The sequence below is a fragment of the Arvicanthis niloticus genome, chromosome 1, assembly GCF_011762505.2.
Source record: "Arvicanthis niloticus isolate mArvNil1 chromosome 1, mArvNil1.pat.X, whole genome shotgun sequence".
Classification (NCBI taxonomy): domain Eukaryota; kingdom Metazoa; phylum Chordata; class Mammalia; order Rodentia; family Muridae; genus Arvicanthis; species Arvicanthis niloticus.
Window position 1 is genome coordinate 164817426 of NC_047658.1, and position 26478 is coordinate 164843903.

At 48.2% G+C, this 26478-nt stretch overlaps 1 protein-coding gene across 3 annotated transcripts in view; it reads right to left on the bottom strand.

The window, feature by feature from the left end:
* Hspa12a (heat shock protein family A (Hsp70) member 12A) overlaps positions 1–26478 on the bottom strand; it is a 156046-nt gene that overhangs the window by 59034 nt on the left and 70534 nt on the right. Inside the window, exon 1 of one of the 3 annotated variants that reach the window (XM_034503469.2) lies at positions 10452–10621. The exons of 1 other annotated variant lie outside the window; for it this stretch is intronic. In XM_034503469.2, the coding sequence (XP_034359360.1) occupies positions 10452–10494 (43 nt within the window). In that variant the 5' untranslated portion in view covers positions 10495–10621. Of the gene's footprint in view, positions 1–10002; positions 10223–10451; positions 10622–26478 lie in introns of those variants that run through there. One more of the 3 variants, XM_034503476.2, reaches the window with a different exon arrangement.

Below are 26478 nucleotides of genomic sequence, written 5' to 3' on the forward strand. Positions count from 1 at the left end.
AAGGCAGGGGTGAGAGTAATCACATATGAAACTGCCAGAGAGCAAATTTAACCAGCACAAAACAATTGTTTAAGCCCTTCCCGCTTTCTCTTTTAGTTTCTCATCTGCTTCTTCTTACTCATAAGGAAGTTTATCCTGACCTATCAAAACACAGGCACAACGGGGAAACCACAGATGAGCCAGCATGACTCTCCTGGACACCGACAGCATCCTCTGTCCGTCACAGAGACACAGGCTGCAGTGGACACTCCCACGCCTCGGACTGCGGCACTGTACTCCATACTTGCCAAGGGAGGGGCTCTGGCCTGCAGGCTCTTGCGACAAACAAGTGTTTTAAAGGTTGGACTTTCAACATTTTAGTCCAGCTGACTGTGTTAAAGGAAAAGCTCACACACTCTTTGCAAAATCTCCCTTTAAAGTAGCCCTCCATTGCGGCCCCCTTGTATCTTGTCTGGTCTAGCCTTGTAACCTGCACTGCACTTCAGAAACACAGCAGATGATTTTCTCCTCCTAAGGAAGACCCAGGGAAGCTTGTAGCCTTCTCTTGTTCTCTCACTGCCACGGGGCCCTGAGCTGGCCTCCTGGAAGAGAAGAGCCTGGCTCAGAGCCAGCACTGCCCCCACACTCTCTCACTGTCCAGTGTAGAACAGCCATGAATGAGCACAGGAGACCACCCAAGGCACCTGCCCACAACACGGCCAGCAAAACAGACAGTTGCTTTAACTCAGTAGAGACTGCCTGAGCTAACACAATGAGACATCTTTGTAGAGATTTCACTAGCTCCTTGATACTTTGATAGTTTTTCTTATCTGGGAGTCAATAAATCCTCATTTAGATCTTTATTTAGCATGGGCTTTGAAAGGGGCCTGACCCACCCTGGAGATGGCACTGTCTCTGAGAAACTACCGAGATTCAATCAAACCAAAAGTAAAACACCAAGAAGGAACTTTCTCCAACACCCAAACAGACCTCAAGGGAGACAGAAGACCTTCTAGCTAACGATACCTCTACCTCTCTAGCGAAGGCAGTAAGGGCCCAACCATTCAGTGTATCAAGTCCTAATCCCCAGAACCTATGGATGTATGGCTTTCTGTGACCAAAGGAATTCTTCAGGTGACTAAATCGAGGATCTTAAGATAAGGAAATGATACTTGATGGTTCCGATGTAACTTACAAGAGCTCCTTATGCTAGCATCCTCATAGGGGGCCGGGCAGAGTGGAGATGACACAGTAAAGGCAGAGTTGGGAGCAATGGACTCTAAAGATGGGAGAAGTAGTCTTGAGTCGAGGCATGCATGCTTCCAGAAGAGTGAAAATGTAGGAGACTGTGGGACATTCCAGAGAGAGCACTATGAGACCCGTCTTAGGACTCATGTCTGCCATCCAGGAATCTAAGATAATAAAGTTGAGCTGTTGGGCTATGATATAGCTCAGCTGGCAGAGTTTTGCCTCATACCCAAGAGGGCCTGGGTTCAGTGTCTCGTGCCACATAAGCCAGGTGTGCTGGGGCATGCTAGTAATCTCCGCATTCATAAGGTGAAGGCAGGAGCATCAAATGCTGAGACCAATCTGAACTACAGAGTGAGTCTGAGATCAGCCTGGGCTGCAGAAGACCGTGTCTCAAAGACAACAAGAAGAAATACTAATAAATAAAATTGGGCTGTTTTAGATTACATGTGTAATCCCTTTTCTGATGCCTTGGTTTCCCTGCCTACAAGAACCTCCCGTCTTAAAAACAACAACAACAAATGCCAATAAATAAAATTGAGCTGTTTTAGATCATTACATTTGCAATCCTTTTTCTGATGCCTTGGTTCCCTCTGCCTGCAAGGACCTATCTTTGGAGGTTTATTCGTAATAACACCAGCAGGCAGCCAATAATGCAATTGTCAACACTAAATCTGTGCCTGTTTCATGAGCAGACTTGTTCTATGTGCTTTCCTTGAAAAAAACTCCGTATCCACAGAAACCTACCAAAAATGACATTATTATAATCCACATTTTTAAAATATGTATTTTATCATTGATTGGTGTGTATGTGTGTGTCTCTGTATGGTTTGTACATTTGCATGCAGATGCAGAAGAGGTGTCAGATACTCTGGAGCTGGATTACAGGTAGTTGTGAGCCAGCCGACGTGGGTCCTGCAAATCAAATTTGGGTCCTCTGGAAGAGCAGCACACTCTTAACCACTGAGCTGCCTCTAACCCCTCTAACCTGCATTTTGCAGATGAAAAAGGTAAGCTTTTAAGAGGGCAAATACTTTCTCAGGATGACAGGACATTAAATGATACAACATGAATGGATTCAAACTCAGGGGTCCTGTTCCCAGAACCCACGTTCTCACCAAGGACCCTGTTGACACAATAAACTCGCTGTTGCTTTTTGGACAGTCTCTGTAGAGCAGGCCCTTTATAAAGATCCTCTCACATCACCCAGAAGCAACAACATCAAACCTAGAGGTCAGATCCATCTGAGCCCACAAGGGTGGGATTTTAACCAACCCTCCTGCCTGCCTTGGCACACCCCGAGAGGACACAGATGAGGATGCGGGCAGATGATTCACCTTCCCAACAGGGATATTTAGAAAGTGAAGGGAGTTGCTATTAGTATCAGAGATTCACATTTAGAACCATCCCAGCAAGGGCAGAAATGTGGACACACAAAAGATAAGAGCAGTGAGGGCAAGATCCAGTCTGTGGACAGCTCAGGGTTTCCCAGATGGGTGTCTTAGGGCAGCTGCTGTGCCAAAGAACTTTCTCAACTCTTAGGTCCCAGTCAAGGCTGAGGCCAGACTCTACAAAACCCCAGGTCTAGAGCTCAGAACTGTGGGTGGAGCCAACTTGGGTGGAGGAATTCTTCTGAGGTCAGAGGCTAGACAGTCCTCCTGGATAGAGTCCAGGGATGCAAAGACCTTGAACCCCACTGGCTGCCTGTTCAGAATATCCATCGGGAAGCTAGGAGCTGCGGTGAAAGGCCAACTGGGGTGAGCAGCCTGAGACCTCCTAGGTTTTGGGCCTGCTGGACAAAGCTCTGCATAGCCCTCGTCTGTGGCTGCCTAGCTGTAGAGGTTTCAGGCCAACCTTTCTGTATGCTGAGCCTCCTGGACAAAACACACCTGCTGACAGCTGCCCCATCTGATTCCACAGAAGCCGCCTAGAGAAAACACACCTGCTGACAGCTGCCCCATCTGATTCCACAGGACTTGGGATGATAAATAATAGCAGACAACAGGTAACATAGAACACACTCAGCACTTACTCAGAGCGGCTATGGGAGAGAGGAGAATCCAGTCTGAGGTGTGTAGTGTGACTATTTTCACTTCATAAATGAAGAAAGTGAGATGGGAGTGGCTTTGGGAATCTGGAGGAGCAGGCAAGTCTCCCAGATTCCCAAAGCCAGTCGGTGGGGAAGCCGGGCCTGGCCTCTCTGCTCACTGTCCTTTATAATCTTGCTGGAACACTTTGGCTCCCTACTCGGCCCCCACGGAGCTGCCCCGCCCCCGGGGTCACCATTGGGGCCTCGGTGTGCTTCAGTGAGCGGAGACCTGGCAATACACAGCCACATCTCATACTTTCCCCACCTGATTTTAAGACTCAGCAGTGAGTTTTTCAAATACGTGGTCCCAGGTCTCATTTCCTGAAAGGTCCATAGGTTGGAATAGAAATGACAACCCCGATGTCATCGGTAACGCCCATCGGCTGCTGTGCCCTGCCTTGCTCTGGAGCTCTGTGGGCTCCGTGTGGACAGCCTAGGCACAAAGCCTTCTGCTGGCAGCATCATGTACAAGAAGGAAAACCTAGTTTTAGACATCCTTGCCATGCTGTGAATTCCTCTTGTTTATGGCAAGGAACACAGATTTTTTTTTGTTTGTTTGTTTATAAAATTGATTTAGTCTTTCCAAGATAAAGGCATATTTTTAAACAGTAGGTTGACTTTTAAAAGAAGCTATAAAGCCATCTTGTGGGGTGGAAGTGCCCATACATCCACTGCAGTCAGAACCTGTGTTCTCTCTTCAGGTCACCTCGAGAGGTCCTGTTACCCTAGAACCTGAACTGAACTCCCTAAGTCTCAGGGCCGCCCACTGCAGAGTCACCCACTTTATAGGTTATTGGTGAGGACTGAATAAGAGCCAAACTGGAGAGTGGTTGTAGTCCTGGCTATTCAGGAGGCTTCAGAGCAGGAATCTAAGGCTTGTGTGGACTGCACAGTGAGACTCCTCCTCAAAACTGAAGAAGACAGTGACAATGGCTTGGAGCTACCACTCAAGAGAGACATGCTGATTCAGAACACACAGGTCCAGCAGAGGCCTGTCGGCTGCTACTCCCTGCCCCCACCCTAGATGATTAGGTCTCTTGGATACAAAATGTCTTCCACAGGCTCCGGTAAAGGAGCAGGGAGGAGGCTGGGTTACCTTCCAGCTTTGGTGAAGTGACTGGATTCTGAAGGTTCTGATAAGTCAGATTCATCTCTTAATAGGCACAGGGATGAGGGTGAGCCTGGTTGAAGGAAGAAAGCTAAAAGGCCTGCCCTTGAAGGGTGGTTGTTCTTCCTGACCCCTTCCTGCCTCCTCTCCCCAACTCCCTGCTTCCCAATTGGCTACTATGAGGTGAGCTCCTTTGTGCTGCAAGCTCCGTGCTACAATGTTGTGCTTCCCCACAAGCTGAGGGCTAAAGACAATGGGTGCAAGCTGAAAGAACAATTGATTTCTCCCTTTAAGTCGTTTCTCAGGCAGTCGATTTTTGTCACAGCAATGGAACATAGGACTAACACGGGTGGACACGGGTTGTGTGGGACCTTCTGATCAGTAGCAAAAGTGGCTGTCGACTAGAGGAGGTTTGGATGTAACAGGTCTGGGAAGACACAGTCTTGGCATCTAGGTGACTCCAACAGAAAAATCAGCCAGAAGGGCATCCCATGACCATATAGAGGGACTCCTGCTCTCAGCCCCCAAAGCAACTCAAAAGCAGCCATGACTCTCCCCCACCACTGTGGAATATACAGGAACAGGGAAAGAGCCCTGGGGGAATACTCATGCCACTCCCAAGGGACTGGCTTCAGAAAGGGCAGAACCTCAGGTTTAAAGGACCAACACAGGTCTCCACATAGCCCCAACAGGGAGAGCGGGGACAGGAAGTGGGGGAAACAGCTTGACCCACTACCACAGCACTGAAGGAAACCAAAATCTGGGTGGACAGAGGTAGGAAGGCAACAAGGAATTCCCTCAGTAAGTGATAAAGTCATTTCCTGCCCATCTCTTATCTCTGGCTGTTTCCAACAGACCCAGGCAAGTACCATATATTCTTATCACAAACCCAGGAAGCAAAGTCAAGCTGGTGTCTGCATTCCAAGGCACATTAATTCTCCCAAACCACCATCAGTGTGACTGAACATCTGGGGAAAACAGACATCACAGGCTTAGACAAGACAAGCCTGGCGAAGCAGGGAGGGTCTGTAGAGCCTGTCTCTTGGGCCAGGGACCCTGTTGGGCATTCTGGCTCCTCCCTGGGGAGTCTCCTCTACTTCCCTCACTCTCTCTCTGAAGGAATGTCCATACCCTATGTGCCCAGGGGAGCAGGTGCTGTCCCTGCCCCATGCTGCTTGTTCATCAAAAAGCCCCTGAGTTTTCCTTGCCATCTAATTATGCAGAGCGGCCATAAAGACTCTTTTTCCTTTACCAAAGAGGCCTATTTATATGATGAGAGAGCACTTCGCCCCCACAAGATTGAGTCCTCACTCAAAGCCTTGTTGGAATCAAAGCCTCATCTCTTCAGAGATGCCAGGAGCCCCACCCACCTCTCCCCCTCCAGCTTGGCCCACTTCTGAGCATCTGTGTTTGCTGAAGTGCCACCCTGGAGTGGGCAGGATGTAGATGCTGTTCCCCTGCTGCTGTGGTCCTTCAAATTTTGCTGACAGAGTCACTCAACACACAATATTTACTGAGGACCTACTATGTGCCGACCTGAGAACCTACTGTGTGTCCTTATTCAGAATGATGGAATGAAAGATAAGGTCCCTGCCCTTGTAGAGAGAATGGCAGTGAGAGGAGAAAGGTCACAAAGTGTCAGACTTCATGACTGACTCAAAGCCAACTCCAGCATTCACTGTCTGGGCAAGTTACCAACTTCTCAGAGCCCTCAATTGCCTCGCTGGCGAAATGAGGTAACAATAATGCCAACCCTGAAGGGTTTTGGGGGAACAATAAGATGCAGGCATCTAAAGTTGACACACCACTGTCTGCACTACCTGAAAACATCAACACGGGAGGCTTTTGCCAATATGTGTGACTCTGAAGTTTCCTGAGAAGTGAGTTTTGAAGGATGAGTGAGAGTCTTCTAGGTCACGAGGGACATATCACAGGGGAGAACTTCATGTGTCAGGAGGCAAAGGGGTACTAGGGCTTCAGTAAACACAAGACATCGAAAGGTCAGGGATGGGGGCCACCATGCAGGAAACAGAGAGTCAGACACATACGTGGACCATAGTCCAGAATCCTGATACCAAGACCTTTGACCTATGCTTGGTTCCCTAAAAGAGGGAGGGGAAAACCTCTGTTAATTCTATGCCCAGTCCCACAGACACACTTCATAATGCTCTGAGGGCCTGTGACCTGCCAGACACAACCTAGGAGAGCTGTGTCCTCTGAATCCTGACTCTAGCATCCTAGGCTATAAGCCTCACCCAACCCCTTTCCCACAGTGCACCATGACACCTGTGGCAGAATAATGACATATTGGTCACAAGCCTCCTCATTGAGTCAACCGCTTAACACATATGGCCAGGGGTGGGTGAGATAACAAGGTTCTCTCTAAGTCCTTAATAAGGGTCAGCGCTTGTTTTTGTTAAGATTAACTGCTGGGGTGGTGAAAAGCCCATCTCCAAAGCCCAGGGCTCCACTCACTCACTAACTCCTGGAAAAAATACCTAGGCTTCCACTGTATCCAGTGCTGACTTGGACGCCAAAGGACCTGCCTGCCCCACATCTGAACCATCAGGTGCCCCACCCATGCTCTCCTCCTAGGGCTCCTGACACAATAACTCAGGTCATGGGGAGGAGTCATCTCAGTTTCTGCTGTCTAACACCTCACACAACAAAGGTGACCCTTCAGATCCTATGAATTAACTAATTAATATTCTATTAAGGAACTTTGCTAATGCAGTCAAGCTGAATCTTAAGAGTCACCTACTCACCAACCAGGTTCAGCTGTGTTCTGCCCTTCTTGTTCCATTTCAACTCCATCTACCCCACTCCATACCCTCCCCAACATGAGAGAACAATGGTTCACAAATCCCAATATCCTAGTGCCTGTGTAATGCACTCACTCATCCATCCATCCATCCAACCATCCATCCATTTATCCATCCATCCATCCATCCATTCATTCATTCATCCATCCATTCCTCCATCCATCCGTCCATTCATCTGTCCATCCATCCATCCATAGATACATACATACACAGATCTATCCACTCATCCATCCATTCATGCATCCATTCACCCATCCACCCATCCACCTATCCATCTATCCATCCACCCATCTATCCATTCATCCATCCATCCATCCATCCCTCCATCCATCCATCTGTCCATCCATCTGTTCATCCATCCATCATCCATCTATTCATCCATCTATCTGCTCATCCATCCATCCATCCATCATCCATCTATTCATCTGTCCATCTGCTCATTCATCCATCTATTTATCCACCCACCTATTCATTTGCATCAAGAGCATCCTTGAAATAATCCCCTGAAAAGCAACTACTTTGTCATCCCTAACAGTATGGTGCCCACCAATGACACCAATGAGGGCTGAAAAGGTAGAATCAGATGGCCTGCATCCTAATCAAAGCCTCCTAATTCTGTAACCTTGGACAGGTTGTTTACTTGGTGTTTAAATTTTTCATCAGTAAAAGAAATGCAGATAACATATTTATTATGAGACTTGAGAAATAAAATAATGCATATTCATCACTGGGCAAAGAACACACAACGGCAAAACCTTAGAAGTAGATGGGTCTCTACTCCTATTAGAAACTATTATTATCCCCCAGTGTGTGTGTGTGTGTGTGTGTGTGTGTGTGTCCCTATCAAGTCAGAATTGGAGGAGGGATGTGCACCCATTCTCTAGCACTGATTTGTCCTGTAAATCATAAAGAGATGGCAGCTCAGAAAAGCACAATGAGTTGCCAGAACACTTGCCCTTCAGGTGACTAGGCTCCAGGTGTTTCCTATACCAGAGTGCCTTAAACTCCCTGGACTCTGAAAACATCCTATAAGAGACCCAGGTGAGCAGTGATATGTTTCCCATCATAGGTGTGGATCTGTCCCAGCTGTGTTTGTGTGTTTGCTTGTGTGTGTGTATGTGTGTACATGTGTACATATATGTATATGTGTTAGTTTGTGTGTAGGTATATGTGTATATATGTATATGTGTGTATATGTATGTTTATATATGTATTTATATGTATACGTGTGCTTGTATGTATGATGTATATGTGTGTATATATGCATGTGTATATGTGTTTATATATGTATGTGTTCATAGATATGTTTGTGCATATGTGTGTATATATGTATGTGTGTGCATGTTTGTATGTATGCAAGTATGTATGCACATATGTGTATGATGTGTTTATGTGCGTGCATATGTGCAGGTGTATATATGTCTATGAGTGTGTGCATGTGTGTATGAGTGTGTGCAAGTGCAAGTATGTGTGCATGTGTGTATGTGTACATGTGTGTGTGCATGTGTGTGTGTACAGGATAGAAGCAGGAAGGTGACTTCACAAGACAAACCAGGGCTGGGGAGTGGGTGCCCATCCCTGCCTCCAATTCTGACTTGACAGATCTTATACCCAACCTTGCATTTGGTATAACCACCCACTCGTTATCTCAGCATGAGAGACAGGAAACTGGATCACTTACTCTCAAGCTTAAAGTAATTGTGACACCTCTCACCAGCATCCTAAATGTTGGGATTTTTTTTCCAATGTAAAGAAGAAAGGTGAGGGAAAATGAGTCGATCCGATTGCTTAGTGATGCTCAGACAAAGCAACTGCCGGCAATAGCCGACCACAGCCTAGGGAAGGTCAGGACAGGAGGCACAGTCAGCGTGCCTGTTTGAGTTGCGCCGCCTGGGCTGGGGTTGTGCCTCTCCCCTCCTGTGAGCTCCCAGCCCCCACCCTGCACTCCTCAGCCACTGCAGTGCTTGCAGGCTGGGGAGGCACCTCCCAGATCCGCAGGAACAATGGGCTGGGGAGGGGGCAGGTGCGGCTAGGCGAGCAACAGAAGAGGGGCCTGTAGCCAACCCACACCAGGGCAGAGAAAACAATTGCCAATGCTAGCCAGTTGTGCTGCTGCTGGCCTCAGTTTCCCCGCTTTGGGTCTCTGCAGAACACAGAGCTCTACCCCCCACCCCAGACCGGATTTCGCCATAAGTCCCGGCATGTTACTGTCATCCTTGCACAGCAGCTTGCTTGGAGCTCCTGGGAAACTGGCTCGGGCATCTACTCTAGCCAAGGCCCTGTAGGTCAGGGACACGCGCAGCGCCTCCCGCAATCAACTTTCCCCACTTGAGATGCACAGGAACAAGGCTGGAACCCTGACCAGCCCATCCCCTGTGCGGCTGTCTTGATTTACAACTCTGGCTGGGAAAGCGTTTCATCCTCTTCCCGGATCCCCAGGCACTCCCTCCCTCACCATCTGAGCGGCAACCATGCTCCAAAAGAGCCACTCTACCATAAATGTAAGAAGCGAGGTTTCAGTACTCTACATGGGACACCGCTCCACGACACACACACATACACACACGCGCGCGCCTCTGACAAGGACCAGACAACCTAGTCTCCATAATTTCTTACCCCCAAACCCAGAGAATACTAGTAAATGGGAGAGGAGAGCGGTGGGAAAGCCCATGGCCTGCAGCTGCAGCCGCCACTCCGGCTCCCGTGTCCGGAGGGATGGGCTGGAAAGAGGATAGTTATAAATCCAAAGAGCTTACCTCCTACCTCACTGAGTCACTGAAACGGACCCGGGGCCACCTGGCGGCCGGCCATCTACCAGGTCAGCAGTAGCATCCCCAGGACTGTGCTTCGGGCGATGGACAGGAGGGGCGGTTCTCTTGGGAATGATACCCGGCCCTGACCAAGAAGCCAGCTCGAGATGGAAACGACCAGGGTTCCCAGCTGAGGATTTAGTCCTGGTTGCAGAATCCACACCCCGGCACGAACCTACCACGTGACTGAAGGGCGGCCTCCCACCCAGTGGGCCCGGTGTCCTGCCCAGAAGCTCTCTGATCCGGCCGGAGATGGCAAGACGGAACCAAGGAGTCCACTTTTCTAACGCCCTGACTGGGCTGCCCGCTGCAATATATAGCACGCCTCACCCCTCCCAGCCCTTCAGCCCAGTACAGCCACCGCAGCAACTGCGGGTCCCTTGCCCCACACTCACCTCGGGGCCCGGCGTCGCCACCGCCAGCTTCCTTGTCCGCCATGGTCCTGCAGCCTTAGCCCGGGAAAGGAGCCTCTGGTGCTAATCTTAGGCTCGAGAGCTAGATCTGAGCCTCTGGACAGCGGGAGCACCACTCTGACGCTGCCGCCGCAGCCCTGGCTCCTCCCCGCGCTCCTCCCGGGCCCGCCCCGCGGAGCCAAGGCTCTGGGGAAAGCTGAAGTTGGCTCCTCCCCCAAGCTCTGAGACCGCGGGTCGCCGCCCAGCCGAGGCCACACCCCGTGCTGTCATTAGCGCATTCCGACTTAGCTTGGGCGGTGGAGGGTCATAGCTGAGCAGGGGTCTCTGCAGCTGATCCAGCCCAGCGGACACAGAAGCACACAAGGTCGAATTTTAAGTCCTGAAGTTTAAGCACCGCACACCCAGCACTCCAGGGCGAGGCTACCAACTCCAATCCACATCAGTGGCCCCTAGGTCCCAGAGGAGAGGACAAAGGCAAGCTCTGGAGACCCTGGTGCAGCCCGGAGCCAGGTCACAACTCAGGGACTTGTGCAGGGCTGAGCCTCAGCACCCCCCCTAACACCCCCCCCCCACCGCCTTTTCCTCTCCAGGTTGCTTACAGGACTGAAACGCAACTCCTGACCCAAGAGACTGTCGCAGAGACTGTGTTGCCCTTCCGTATATGGGATGTATATGGGATGCGTCCCTGGCCCCATTAAAATAGGACATTAATAATTCAAAACTTTCATGGTTGAGTGATTCACTGGTGCCCTCAGGCTGGCGGCGCTCTCTCTCTCTCTCTCTCTCTCTCTCTCTCTCTCTCTCTCTCTCTCTCTCTCTCTCTCTCTCATACACACACACACACACACACACACACACACACACACACACACACACACACACAGCTGCACCTCTGGTACCTGTTAAGACCTGGCCAGACAGATGTCCTCAGCTCTTTGGTAAAAGCAGGAGTAAGGATCTCATTACCATCGTCCCTGTGTCTTCCCTGGGGGTGGGGGAAGAGGAATCTGACACTAAATGCTGACATCTACATATCCTTATCCTATAGCTGTCGGCTTCTGCATATAAGAAAACCTGGCATGGGGGGGTTTAAGTTATGATTTTCAACATCACACACAAGCAAATGGCTGGCTGGGATTTCACCCTCACTTAATGAGACAGGCATCATCTCCGTACCTAGGGGAGGCCTCCATAAGTAGCCTCCCTGTGGATGGTGGGGTGACCTGCCCATTGCCTGTGCTGATGGCCAGCTTGTCCACCTGATGCAACCTAGATTTGCCTGGGAATAGGGTCTAAACAGGGAACTGTCTACACTGGGTTGGCCTGTGGGTATATCTGTGGTGTGTCTATGTATATTAATTGGTGTGGGAGGACCCAGCACTGTGGGCAGCATCACTCCCCAGGCACGGGGTCCTGAACTGTGTGAGGGTGGAGAAATCAAGCTGGGCATAAGCAAGCAGGCACAGGAGCACACATGCACTCATTTCTGTCTGCCTTCAACTGGTCACATGAAGTGACCGGCAGTCTCAAGTTCTGAGCACCTCGATTTTCCCACAGTAATGCATTGCGAGCTGAGTGTGTGAACTGAAATAAATCCCTTCTTCCTAAAAGTTGCCTTTTGTTTTATTATGGCAACTGAAATGAAACCTGCCGAAATAAAGCACCTCTGGCAATGTTCGATACCCAAATGCCTCTGTTTACTGCCCTGCCCTCTCTGCTTTGCCTCAGCAACTCTGCATTTTTCCCTCTACCTCCACACCCAGGACTGGACCTTCCTCCAAGACCCTAGAGCTAGTGAGCATCTCCCAGGGTAGCTCCTAGCCTCTCACACTTTACTAAACTCCAGCTCCTCTCCTCCCCTCTCTCCTCGGGGTTGGATGGCAACGCCCACCAGGGTCCAAGCCATACACCTGGGCATCTTCTGCCAACACTCATCCTTCAGTGTCTGTTGAAGGTCAGCATCCGCAGGTCACGTGTGGATCAGTGGTGCCTGCTTTCCACCCTCTGTGCCACCTTCCAGCTGCCCTGCTCCCTTGTGCCTTGTGAGTCTGCTGTAGCCCCTTCCCAGCCACCCAGCCTTCTGTCCTGTCCTACAATCCATTTAGTGGCACCACTCTCCCCTACTCCATAACTATCTCCCTACCACTGACCTCCTCAATCCCTTCCTGACAGCTGCAGAAATACACTTCAAGCCTGGGTCGCTCATTTCCTTGTCCGGGTACCATTAGCCACCCTATTAACAAGTTTTTGCAAACATGAACTTTCCAATTCCCTGTGCTGACTAGGGTGCCTCTTCAGAATATCCACTGTACCCTGTCCTTCCACCACAGGAACTTGACCTTGGCATCAGGACTAGGCCTTGGCAGTCTGTCAGAACCAGAAGGAGCCCACATCTGCCTCCTGCTGTGGAAAGGCCCTGGGCACCATGAGCCCTCACTGACAATCCTAGTCACAGACACACAAGGGCATGTGAGCAGCATAGGAGATGACACGCAGGTCCCAGTGCTTGGGGCAGAGAGCAGATTTTATTTTCAAGGGAGCATAAAATGCAGTGTGGACTATGCCCTGCCGTTGCTTGCATCGTGAAATTAGTATGTGCCCTAGTGAGGCAGGGAAGATGGCTCAGTGGTTAAGAGAACCCAGGTTCTATGTCCAGAACCTACATGGTGACTCAGATCTATCTGTAACTCCAGTTCCAAGGGATCCAATGCCTTCTGCAGACAACTGGTGCACACACATACATTCAGGGAAAATACTTACACATATAAAATAATTTCTAAAAAGAAGAATTAGTGCCCTGGACTGGTTAAGTAAAGGCACATATAGTCAGGTCTGATAACCTGAGTTTAACCCTCAAGACTCACAGGTTCAAAGAAGAGGACAGATTTCTGCAAGCTGTCCTCTGGCCTCTGCGATGTGTGAATACCAACACATGTGCATTCCCACACAACATGAACTTGTGTAATGGAAGTGGTCTGGTGAGCACCGCTCTGCCAAGCGGGTGCCATTATGGGCTCAACTTTCCTCCTGGTGACCCTGTCCTTGCCCATTCTGCAGGAGAAGAGATGGGGCCCATGCAGAGGCTGAGATACCTAGGACCATTGATTGCCACGCTGTTCAACCTTCCTCCCCGACCCAACACCAGCCAGAGGAGGACCATGTCACTCTTCTGCTTCCAGGTTGTGGTTTGAATCTCAGCTGTCCTCTCCAGCTGTGGAGACTCCAGCTATTTAAGGAGAATACGGAGTTTTGGGGAAACCTAGCTGCCAGAAGTACAGCATGTTGTCTCTGCCCATCTCCTGTCTTGCACCTGTGTGATGTGAACAGCCTCCACCACCCATTTCTGCTGCCTGATCTGGGTAAGCTTCTCTGCTGTGCTCTGCCCTCGCACCGATGGACTGAGATGTGAGCCAAATCAAGCCTTTCCTCCTGATGCTTCCAGCATACATTCTGTTCTCTGTGATGCTAAAGGAGCCAACACACAGGGCCTTTATGGTTTAGCTCTGGATATCTCAATGGCTTCCATTCCTTCTCACTCACCCTCACTTCTAAATGTACATATACAGCATCTTCCCCTCACTGGAGACACATCTCCCAGGAGAATCACAGCACATGCTCTCTATCTTCATGAAATCACCCCTTCTTGGACATCTTTATAAGAATTGCCCCCTTGCCCCTTAGGAGGGAAGCCCCACTGCACAGCCTCCCAGGCTGTGGCACATGTCACAGACTCTGACCAAGTGCTTAAAGGCAGACAGATGAAATCAATAGTGCAGCAGGGACAGGGGGCTTTAACCCGACGGGAGGACACACAAACACTGTGGCTGATGCTGGGGGTTCATGTGCCTCTCCAAATCTCCAGCTACTCAAGCCTGCCCAGCCCTGTGGGATGCTTGTCTGAGGTAGGTTCCTTCTAGCCCCTCAGAGATCCCTCCTCTCCCTCCCCATGTTTCCTGCAGCAATCCACACATCTCTTCTCCATCTTGAAGGCCCAGCAGTGGCCTACAGTGGAGACACCGGAAGAGTTCCTCAACTAGAACACATTTCCACTGGCCATACGAGTGCCTGAGGTTATGCAGTACATAGCCAAGTGACCATCTTCCCATCTACCTCCAGCTGATCTGGTCACATTAGCCTCATGCATTGCTCTTGGATCCACAGGGAACCTGTTCTCTTCTCATTGTGCTGGTACTGACATCCCTAAGTTTCAGCTTGGACATTCCCTACACCAGGATACCATTTGGCTTTCCAAGACCCTACGAGCTGTGCAGTAGCATTCACAAAACTCTGAGATCAAGATTGTTGTGGACCCCTTTATACAGAAAGGTCACTGAGCTTGGGAGTCACAAAGCAGAGGCTGGGGCTTAACCTCAGGTACCAACTCCCCCACCCCTCTCTGTTTGCAAGCTCTCCAAGACTGGGGGTGGGGTGTCAGCCATATTCATATCAGCAGCCCCAGGCCCTTGTATAGTACCTGACCCAAAATGTTAAATGTGGAGCCAACAGGTTCAACTCCAGGCCTTCTCCTTTCTCTCTGGGCTCCTCTATTCACCAGCTCACGGGCACTTTCACTGATCCCACAGATTCCCTTTCTGTCCTTCAGCCCTAAAAAGGACACCTCAACCTTAGTATCAATCCAGGCACACAGGAGCCAGAACCAAGAAATGGGGCTAGCCAACTCCACCAGGCAACCAGGACACTGTCACCTGTACTAAGCCCCAACTATAATACCCTATCTCAAAAAGCAGCAAAGCTTCTGCAGACCAAGACTCCACTGTGCAGAGAGGACATAAAACACACAGGGAAACCCTGGCCGTGTGTCACACTTTCTGACCTGGGGCACTCCAGACACCTAGCTCAGTGACCAGAGGGGTGCGTCCTTCCTGCTTGCTTCCCATCCCATCTGGTGTGAATCAGCCTCTCCATTAACGTGCCAAATACACTTCACATACACAGTATGTGATGCTGGAGGACTTTTCCAGGGCAAAACTTCAAGGGTGGGAGGAAATGTTGTTTCTAAATACCGGAGTCACCCAGGCCTGCAGTGTAAATTTTAGAGATGCCTGCTCAGGTGATAAAGGGTTATCCAAATATTTTGCAGAAGTATTTCAAACAGCAGGAGGATCTATGGTTACTTTCTCAGAACTGTTCAGACCCTGACCCTGCAGAAGTCCTGGCTCACAGCAACATGAGACAGCCAGAAGCTGCGTCAGGGGGTGGGGGTTGGGGGTAGTACCAAGTGGGGGACAAGGTTCAGAGGACTGAAGTAAACCTCCGCTCAAGGAACCACTGCCACAAGAGCCAAAGGTTTCACCCTGTGTGGCTTGTTCCCTTCCCTCTTACTCTACGCCAGCTCTCAGTACATGCTCAGGAAACATTTGTGGAATGAACTGATAGCCCAGGGTATGCCTCAAGGTGTAAACTGGATTCCAGAGAGCTAAACTTTTGGTCAAAGTCACACAGTTAAGGAACTTCCCCATCTCCACCTCCCCCATCTCTGCCCCCACCCCCATTTCTGCCCGTTTCCACCTCTTCGTCTCCACCTCCCCACTAGCTAGATCTTCACTGTTCCCTTTGCCTAGTGCCAAATGGGAGACACTTTGGGCCATAGTCATGTTGACTGAAGGAGTAAACGAAGACGAGGACCACTTGGGTAGTCTGGTCATAATGGAACATCCAGATCTCTCCTGTCCTGTCTCCAGTGCAGAGCCTGGTACATGGCGCAGGGCAAGGTGAAGTGGAAAGTTCTGGTTTCTTTGGAAAGTCAGTTATGTCAAATGAAGGCTTGCTGGGGCACACAGGTGAAAGGATGTTTTGCTAAAGAAGACACATGAAAAAAATGTTATCCTGAAGCAGACACAGGTGAAAGGATGTTTTACTATAGCAAACATGTGAAAGGACACTTGATGCTCAGAAGGAATAAATATGACCCACAGAGAGTGGGAGCTGGAGCATCAGTCTGCTTTGCTCCACCTCACTATTATTTGCTAACAACACCTTACCTTGCATTGCTGAGCTCCACTTGTGGTGACACCATAGAGAGAAATTCGCCAAAGAATTTCACGTGAGGTTCCTGCAGCTTCTTGCCACTTCAGTGGCTTCAGGTGGTTTCTTCTGGATTGAACTGCCCTGGCTAGCTCATGTGTGGTGACTGACAAGTGGACCGGATTGCAGCTGCTGGTTTGTGTGTGGTGCCTGCTGGGAGGTCTGGACTGCAGGTGCTGATTTGTATTTGGTGTTTGCTACTAGATTGAACTGCTGATATCCTGACAAAGAAGATTGGACTCAAAGAACTATTTCTAAACAGGTCCACTTCCCTTGTGTCCTAATAACCTTTCTCTTCCACTACCTCTGGTGGATGGTGGGCCAGAGGGGAGGTTGAAAGTTTAATAAAGTAAGTTGGAAAAAGTTATGCCTGCAGCAAGTCTCCAGGCATGTGTGAATGACTGAGCAAACAATGCAATTTAGAGACAGAGTAACCTTTTACCAAGCCCTCCCAGCAATTGAGAGACAGAGTAACAGTTTGCAAAACCTTCCCAGCAACTAAGAGAGAGAGAGAAACAGTTTGCAAAGCCTTCCCATTGCTCCTGTCTTTCTAATAGTATCTCAGAATGGAGAGGGAAGCATTGCTATCCATGGCTTCGTTAAGATGGGAAAGTGGAAGCCTCACCAGACCAAGGGCAGCCCGCTGTCATTCTATTCAGGTGCTGTATTTAAAAGTGGCTTGTACTCATTCTATTCTCTGAGACCTCTGTGATAGTCTCTTAAACAAAGCTAACGTCTCAGAATCTATTAAATGCTTTTAAGATGTATTGTTGTGGAAAACTCCAAGCATTCCCAATAGCAGGGGCGCAATAATGATTCCCCAGGCACCCATCACCGAAATTAGCTAAAAAGCCAACACTGTAAGGAAACCAACTTACCCAGAAAAGACGCATAGCAGCTATCATCTCTGCTGTCCATGCCAATATACACATTTTGCCATTGTAAGAAACTGAAGGTCACAAGTGAGGTTGATTCTCTAGTCAAACATTGGATACAGAAGGGGTGTGGCCTGAAGTTACCGAGAGCTGACCTACTTAGTCACCACACACACCTAGAGGCAATGGCACTAAAATACATTGATTTTATAGTCTCTTCCTTTTACTTATTTAGTACATGGTGCACTGGTGCGTGCGTGCGTGTGTGTGTGTGTGTGTGTGTGTGTGTGTGTGTTCCTGTGTATGCATACATGTGTATACTCTTCCTTGTATAAGTGTGCTCACTCCTAAGGGTACAGGTTAGGCCAGAGGTTAACTCAGGTTGTCTTCTTCCTCAGTCTTTCTCCTTATTTACCTATCTTCTTTTCCGGGACTAGATTTCTCACTAAACCTGAAATTCACCATGTTGACTGAACTGCCTGGCCATTGAGCCCCAGAACTGTCTGTCTCTAGCCCCAGTTGCTGGGGTTACAGATACTGACCAGAACTTGGCTCCTCATGAGCCATCTTTACTAAAAGCCATGTCCCCAGATCCTCCATATTTAAAGCCTTCAGTTTACATTAAGATCACATGGTTTTTAGGAGCACCCCATTGCTATCAGCCACTCTCCATCCCCCATCCTCTCCTAGACACTTTCAGGACCCTACACTGTGCTGAGATGCTAAATCTACCCAGACATGGACTCAACATGTAAGCACATTGACCCTGGAATTAAAAAGAGACAGACAGATATGACCAAAAGTCTTGGCAGACCTTGGTAGCATCCAGAATGAAAATTTACAGGTAAACCATTCCAGGTCTTCCTGCCCTCAGCCTCCCCGATCAGGGAGGCCAGGGGAGCCAGGGACACAGAGGATACAGATATGGATTGGAAAATGAGATTGTGTGTGGATTTGAATCCAGTTTGGATTTGTATCCTTCCTTAGATGTGCATTTGTGAGTCACCAACACTCTGATTCATTCCTAAAAGAAGGTTGATAAAACCCCCAGACACTGGATCCTGTAGAGCACTGTATTAGATAATGCTTAACTCCATTTCTGCAACCGAGGAAGTTCTCCATCAACACTGGCCACTGTAATTGGCTATTATCCATAACTAGCTCTCAGTAATGAGTCCCACCCTGCCTGAGTGAAGCAACACTAAGTATGCACTTAGAGGCCCATAAGGATGTTTGGTGGAGAGTGGGTTGTTTTGTTTTGCAGTGTCAGGAGTCAAACCGGAAGGTGCTCTACCACTGAGATACACCCTCAGTCCTACAGTGGTGGTGGTGTTTTAAATCAAATCTACTGGGAACATTTATAAATTTGGAAAATAAATCAAATTAAAACAAAACAAAACCCTTCTTGGCTCAACTTCTATGTGAAAACCAAACAATCTTCTGGTCAGTGGAATCAGGCTAAAAACACCCCATTGTTCACCAGCTCAGCACTGAGGCACCGTGGCATACGTGCCATGATCCTGTGGCCCACAAGCACGGAGGCCACAATGTGAGTGCTATAGGTAGCAAGCACTCCACTAACTCAGTGAGAGAGCATCCAACCTCCAAGTCAGTCTCGGCCACATGCTTGCTGTATGTTCTTGCTGATGCCTAGGCTCCCCCATGTCCTTTTCCCTACAACAAAGATAACAAGATAACAATCACACTTATTCTCCTGCCTCATCCTACCTGTTGCAGACTTGAGGGAAAATCGACTTTGGCACCCCATGATTTGTTATCCCCACAACCCAGTCTTTGCCTCCTTTCCTGTAGAATAGAACCATTGCACCCAAGACTGTTTTGAAGACCTTCACAGGGCCATGCACATAGGATGGCCTGGAGTCTACCGTAGAGTAAGGGTTAGACAGATGACAGATAACAGATGTCCCATGGTAGATGATCAATACATTCTGAGTTTAAGACAAATATGGTTCAAAGTATCTATTGCCATCTTGTTTGTTTTGTGCTAGGTATTAAGCCAAACACACAGCTACCTAACGTAACTTCCCAAGAAATCAAGCCTCCTGCACAAGGGGGTGGCAGCCTTTTGGGGCAACGTGGGCTCAGCCCTTTCCTGCACCACACCCAGGGTTCAGCTATACGATTTCACTATGCAATCTAATGCTCTAGTCTACCCATGTGCTCCCCAAGCTGGCAGGTGACAGGGAGGATGAGAAGAGAGGAGCCTCCCCCTGCCCAGCCTACACTCAGCAGTCTTCATCCAGGAAAAGGCAAATGCGCTGACCACCACCTGGCTCACAGCCTGAGGCTGGGAAGGTCATAGCTAAGGTCTGGATGAAGGCGGGAAGACCTACTTTACCCTACAAATGTTCTCCTTTATTTTATATCTTGCTTCCCATCCCAGTGAAGCTCTAAGATTACAGACAAAGGAGAATTGAGGGGAGAAAACTCAGCATCTTGGCATATTAAATTTAAAACTCAAGCCTGCAGTTTTAGAAAGTAAAATCAGAGATTGGAAGAAAATTGATGAGATAGGTTTTCTCCATATGACCAGCAGCACCCTATACTGTTTTAGGGTCCATGTCAACCTTCCCTGGCCCCAGCTCAGCACCCACAAGGAAGAATTCCCAGGGAGAAAATGAACAATTAAACACATGCATGAAATCAGTTGGCACGTATATACATACACAGCTGAAAACAGGGTGAACACACTGTTGGGAGCCGACCTTTAACAGAAAGCGGCTAGAAAGCAGCTATTCACATGCTAGCCACACCTCCAAGGCTTAAGTCATATCTACGCACCTACAAGGGGTGTGGCAAAAGTGTATAAATAACCTAGATTTCCCTTAAAATAAAGAGACTTGATCAGAGACATGATCAGAACGTCTGTCTTGTGTCCATTCCTTGTGTCTTTTCTCCTCATCCTCACTCTCTCTCCCTCTAGACCCTGACCCGAAGACCGGAGTGGCAGTTTGAAGCCAGGCAGAGCTGAGCAGACCCCAACATAGTAACTAACCAGGCTTTTTAAGTCTTTTGTCTCAAGCCAAGTAGAGTGGAGCCATTTGCAACAACACACCAAATGATAAAACATCTAATGATGTGAGGTCCCTGCAATGTCTGTTTTCAGACCACCATAAACTATGCCATTTCTAATATTTTAAACACATTGGGACTTGAATGTAGCAGTACACACCTGTAATCTTAGAATCCAGGAAGCTGAGGCAGGAGGATTTGGAATTCAAGTCCAGCTTGGGTTATGTAACAAGGCCTTGTTCCTAATTGATGAGTTGTTTCACTAAATCCTTCCCTTAGAATTTATTCCAGGCCAAAAGAAGACTATTGTGTTGTATTACATGTGGACAGTGGAAAAAAAGTATGAATACAAATATGAAGACGGTTGAACAACATGGGGAAATGTCACTATTAAATGGTAATTAGTAATTTTAAAGCCACACCCACACAGGAGTAGACAACACTGCAGGAGACCACAAGAATGAATGAATGAATGAAAGAAAGAAAGAAAGAAAGAAAGAAAGAAAGAAAGGACAAGAAATGGCTGTAAGGAAATACACTAACATACCAAATGTACTAACAAATTAAGAACAGTATTTTTACTCCAGAGGCAGAGGCAGAGGGATATCTGTGAGTTTCAGGTCAGACTAGTTTACGCAGTAAATTCCAAGCTAGCTAGGGCTTCATAGTGAAACCCTGGACCACCACCACCACCGTTACCACCACCACAGAAGTTATCTCTACATAGTGAAGTTGATGTTTTTTTCTTCTTTCATTTTCAACAAATTGTGTGGTTTTCCTTCACTAATGGAAGCTGAACCGACAAACAATTCTCTCAACACTGAATCAACAAAAGCAAGAGCAGTAGCTTGCTTAGAGACAGGGATGGCCTCTGAAAGGCCCGTTTCTATGCCTGGTACCCAATATTGTCTAGAGATGGAGCCTTACTGTGTAGATTCCCATCATTCCCGAACTCTCCAAATCACCCTTCCAACCAACCCCTGCCTCTAGTGCTTCTCTGTGTCCCATATTTAGTTCCTTCCTCCCTGCCTGTGTCCCAGCCTCCTCTAGGCAATGCCCTGTGACCTCTGGCTACCTTTTGTGGATGATCTATTTTATACCAAGCTCTAAAATAACTGTGTTTGTGTGGCCTCTGGGCTAAGGTCATGAGAACAAATTACTTTCCGAGGACCACCCAACCAGGGGGCAGCATAGCCGGAACTCTCAGTCCAAAGTTCATCTTACTGGTCAGCTACAAAATATAGGCATGTATAGTTTACAGCAATATGGTCTGGAGCCTGGTGTTAACAGATGTGTGTTTGTGTGTATGTGTGTGTGGTTGTGTTTTGGAGGGGAGAGAGGGAATATATTTATAAAATGTGATTCGTAATCCAAGGGTAGATACCAGTCCACGGAGCTTGTTCAGGTTTGTCAAAGGATTATAGAGACTGGATTTAAAATTTAAAAAGAAGGAGAGGAGGAAGAAAAGGAGAAAGAGGAGGAGGAGGGACCTAGAGGGGTAGAAGATGGGAGAGTATAGGCCTGGGTAGATTCTAGACTCTTGTTCTTACCTCAGAATCCTGAAAGCTCAAGGTCAGGTGCAGTCTCAGAGGTGAGGTTGTTAAATCTTTGGCTCTATGTAGAAATTCCTACCATATCTGTGAGCTGGCTTATTTCAGAATCTCCAGCCCTTGTCTCAAGGGGTGACATCAGCAATGCTTCCTCCCAAAGCCATCTTCCCAACGGTTTTAGCTCCATCCCCTACAGAGGGAAATAAGTCTGCTCTTTCACCCAAAAATGCTCCAGCAGCCATGGGGGTATCTGCAGCTGTTGATGATAAAACACCCAACTCAACAGCCAGGAACTATCTATCTCCTACCCTCTGTCTCCTACTCTCTGGCTCTGCCCAGTTCTATGGCCAGCAATATGGCTGCTACAGAGCCACGTTTTCTGTAGATTCTGTAGATGTTCAGAGGAAGAAGACATTGTGTGTTCCCAGATACCCCAGGGAACCTTGGTTTCCTTTTCACTGGATGAAACTAGGTCACATTACTGTACAGCTGGACTCAGTCATGGAGAAAGACAGTGGAACTCCTGGAGCATGCTCAGATAGACTCTGCTTTTGCCCCTGTGCTGGATTTGGAGTTCTGGGTCCTTTTGTGGTGAACAGTGACTGAGCATACTTTGACAGCACTGAGCCTGGGTTTTCAGAGTAGGAGTTATATTGTCAGCCTGCAGGCAGCTGATGTTTCCAATGATCTGTCCCCTCTTCTGCTACCACTGCAACTGCTGTGACCCGAGGAATCATCTCTGTGAAACCACATGAAGGCTGTCTTCTCCAGGATGGGTAATCAGCCTCTCCAGTGAGTCTATATGCTGTCTGAAGCTTTCTGGTATGTGTGTGTGTGTGTGTGTGTGTGTGTGTGTGTGTGTGTGTATGCATGTGTGTGTGCATATGTGTATGTGGTATGTGTATGACACGTATAGAAAAACACATGTGCATGCAGAGGCCACCTTTGTGACGCTGGCTCTTTCCTTTCATTTTTACATGGGTTCCAGGGATTGATCAGGTTGTCAGGCTTATGGGCCAGGTGAGGCCCACTGAGCCAGCCCATCAGTGCTTAGTACATTCCCTTTTATAGGTTTGATAGACATATCTGGTTTCTGTTGGTTATACTCAAATGACTCCAACCAGCTTATCAGATTCAAGGATGTCAAGAACCCTATTTCTTTGGTGATGATGCCTGGGGAGGCGGGGGAACTATTAGTTCTTGGGTGTGTTAAGAGAGAAAACAAATGTTTAAAAACAACCATGAGAAGAAAAGTAGAGGGAGAGAATAAAAGACCGGGAGGGAGACAGTGAAGAGGCAGGCTAAGGACAGCTTCGTGGATACAAGAAAAAACTGGGTGTGATGACAGCTAATGAAAGGAAGAGAGAGGCACAGGGTTGGGTGGCATATACCTCAGTTCCTGTACTTGGGGAGGTAGAGACGGGGTTGGGGGGTGGGGGGGTTGGGGAAGGGATTTGAGGAGGAAAAAAGGCAGATAGCTCCCTCTGCCATTTTCTTTTTAAAAAACTGTTTATTTTTATTTTGGGGTGTGTGTGTGTGTGTGTGTGTGTGTGTGTGTGACCACATGTATTTGCATGGCTGCAGAATCCAGAAGAACAAGTCAGATTCCCTGGAGTTGGAATCACAGGAAGCTTGAGCTGCCTGACATAAGTGCTGGGAGCCAAACTCATTAGCAAATGCTTTGAACCTCTGAGCCATCTCCAGCCCTCCACACCCCCACCCCCTTTAAAGGTTATACACAGATACTCACTACAGGCTCCACGTCAGACTCCCAACAACACAGCTTCCATCCCTACATTCCCAGTGGCATACTGAACATGACTAGGGCTGTCTGGTCACTTCCCATCAGTTCCTTAACCCCACAAGCATTTCCTCTACCAGGTGCTGGCATTTCTGCCTGGTGCCTCTCATTTGGTCTCACAATTCCCACCCCTGCTGCCTCTTTTTAAAACCCTGCAGCACAAATGTCTTGCTCCCTGCAGTCACAGCTTGCTCCCACTAAGTCTTGACTTGCTCCTCATGCTCCTGGAGGCAGTCACAAAGACTCCGGTCCTCTCAGCATGACCCCTTCTCCTCACCAACACCTCTGCACCTATGTGCCTCCATTATCTCAGCCTGAAAATCACCCAGAGGGTGGTGGTGGGGTGGGGAGGTGATTCTGATTGTGCCTGAGGGTGAGGTCTGGAAGGCAACCTTGGGCATCGTTCCTCAGGTGCTATAAGCTTTTGTGTATAGTTCAGGGTTTTTTTTTTTTTTTTTGAGACAGGTTCTCTCACTGGCCTGAAGCTCACCAAGTAGGCTAGGCTGGCTCACCACAGATTCACCAGTCTCAGGCTCTCTTGAATTGGGGTTATAAACTCTTACCACTGCCCTGGGTTTTTTTTTTTTTTTTTTTCAACATAGGTTCTGGGGATCAAACTTGTGTTCTGTGCCTAGCACTGAGTACCTGGCTGGCTAAGATACCTCCCAGTTCCCATGGTATCTATCTATCTATCTATCTATCTATCTATCTATTGATCAATTGATGCAGAGCCAGCTTTCCATCTAGAGCACACCTGTCTTCTCAGCAATGATTTCCTTACCTGTCACCAACTGTCAACTGTCACTAAACTGTCCCCAACTGTCCTCAACTGCCACTCACTTGTCACTCGACTATCACTGACTGTCACCACTTTTAGGGACAAGAACTGCATTGTGGTTACCTCTAACACACTTCTTGACTGGTGGATATGAAGAAAGTCTTGTTGCAGATGGTGACAGAGATGACGGGCTGTGGTGATGAACATCCTGTTTAAGCCAGGGAGTGGGATCTGTACTCATCTAGAACTCAAGCCTGGGGGAAAACTGCAGCTTCAGAACACATCTGTTTTCCTTTATTGTAACTTTAATTTTTTTTCAAAGCCTACTTTTAATGATGGGTCTTAAAGGATTTAACCTCCCTTCTAGCCTACCAGCCACCAGAGGAAGTAGAAAAGAAAAGATACGGGGGCGGGGTGGGGAAAAGGGGACCTGTTTAGAAATGGCTCTTTGGAACAAATACCATTTGTGTTGTCTGGAAATCAGCAGTTGAGTTTACAGGAGTCAGCAACGGCAACTCGATCTACTTGCAAACACTTCACAGATATATCAGCAGTCTGGTTTGGTAAAGTCAGGATAGTAGCAGTGTTGGCATGACCTAGCAAAGACAGCCATGCCTCAGCCTCAGCATGAGTCATCAAGAGGGATTCGGATCACCAGGAACGCCAGGACAAGTTCTCAGCTGTGCCTCTCTCAACGAAGTGAAGATCACTGAAGATCACTGAAGATGTGAGACCAACAAGCATTACACAGCTTGCTCTACTAGTACGCCCAGCCCAGCCTAGCTAAGTCAAGCCAAGCCTCCATCATTGTCCTTTGGGTTATTTTTATACTTCCTCCAGATGTCAAGCGCCCTCCATGGGTCTTGCCTCACCATGTGTCTTGTCTCAGCAAGTCTGTATCAGCTGACATCTTTCTGCCAGTCAGCCCAGGTCCGCTGAAGTGGCAAGAAGCTGCAGCACACCACCAGAAGTTTTTCTGGTGCATTTCTCTCTACAGAGTCACGACAAATGGAGCTCAATTACAAAATGTAAGGCGGATCAACACGTGTGTCGCTAGCGAAGAATTCTTCATCACGTGTCCTTTCATGTGCTTGCTTTAGCAGAACATCCTTTCACTTGTGTCTGCTTCAGGGAACCACACCTTCATGTGTTTGCCCCAGCAAAACACCATCTGACACAACTGACTTTCCAAAGAACCCTTAAGTGACCGCTTCACTCTACCTCCTGACATACAAGAGCCAAGAGAAGGTACATAACTCTAGCTAGTTGTCTTAGGGTTTCTACAGATGCAACAAAACACTGTGACCAAAAGCAACTTGGGGAGGAATGAGTTTATTTAGCTTGTACTTGCATACTGCTGCTGTCCATCATTGAAGGAAGCCAGGACAGGAACTCACACAGGGCAGGAACCAAGAGGCAGGAGCTGATGGGGAGGCCATGGAGGAGTGCTGCTTGCTCAGCCTGCTTTCCTATAAACCCAGGACCACCAGCCTAGTGGTGGCACTACCCATAATGGCTGGGCCCTCCCACATCAATCACTAATTTAAAAAATGCCCTACAGTCAGATCTTATGGAGGCATTTTCTTGAACTCAACTGAGAAACTCTAGCTTGTGTTAAGTTGAAGATACTGTGGCTTTATAAAATGAACTATTTGGGCCAACAAGATGGCTCAGCAAGTAAAGGTGCTTGTAGCCACACCTGACAATCATGATAGCAGGACAGACCCGATTCCCCACATTGTCCTCTGACACCCACATGCACACACACTACAAAAATAAACGTAAAATAAAAGTATTTTTAATCAATTGTTTTTTTAAATTATGTCAGTGAAAATTATCATTCTCGGATGGTGACAGCAAAATCACAGTCAAAAGTCAGTCAAAGAAGAAACAAAAACAGTGAATTGGCCACCTGGAGAGGGCATAG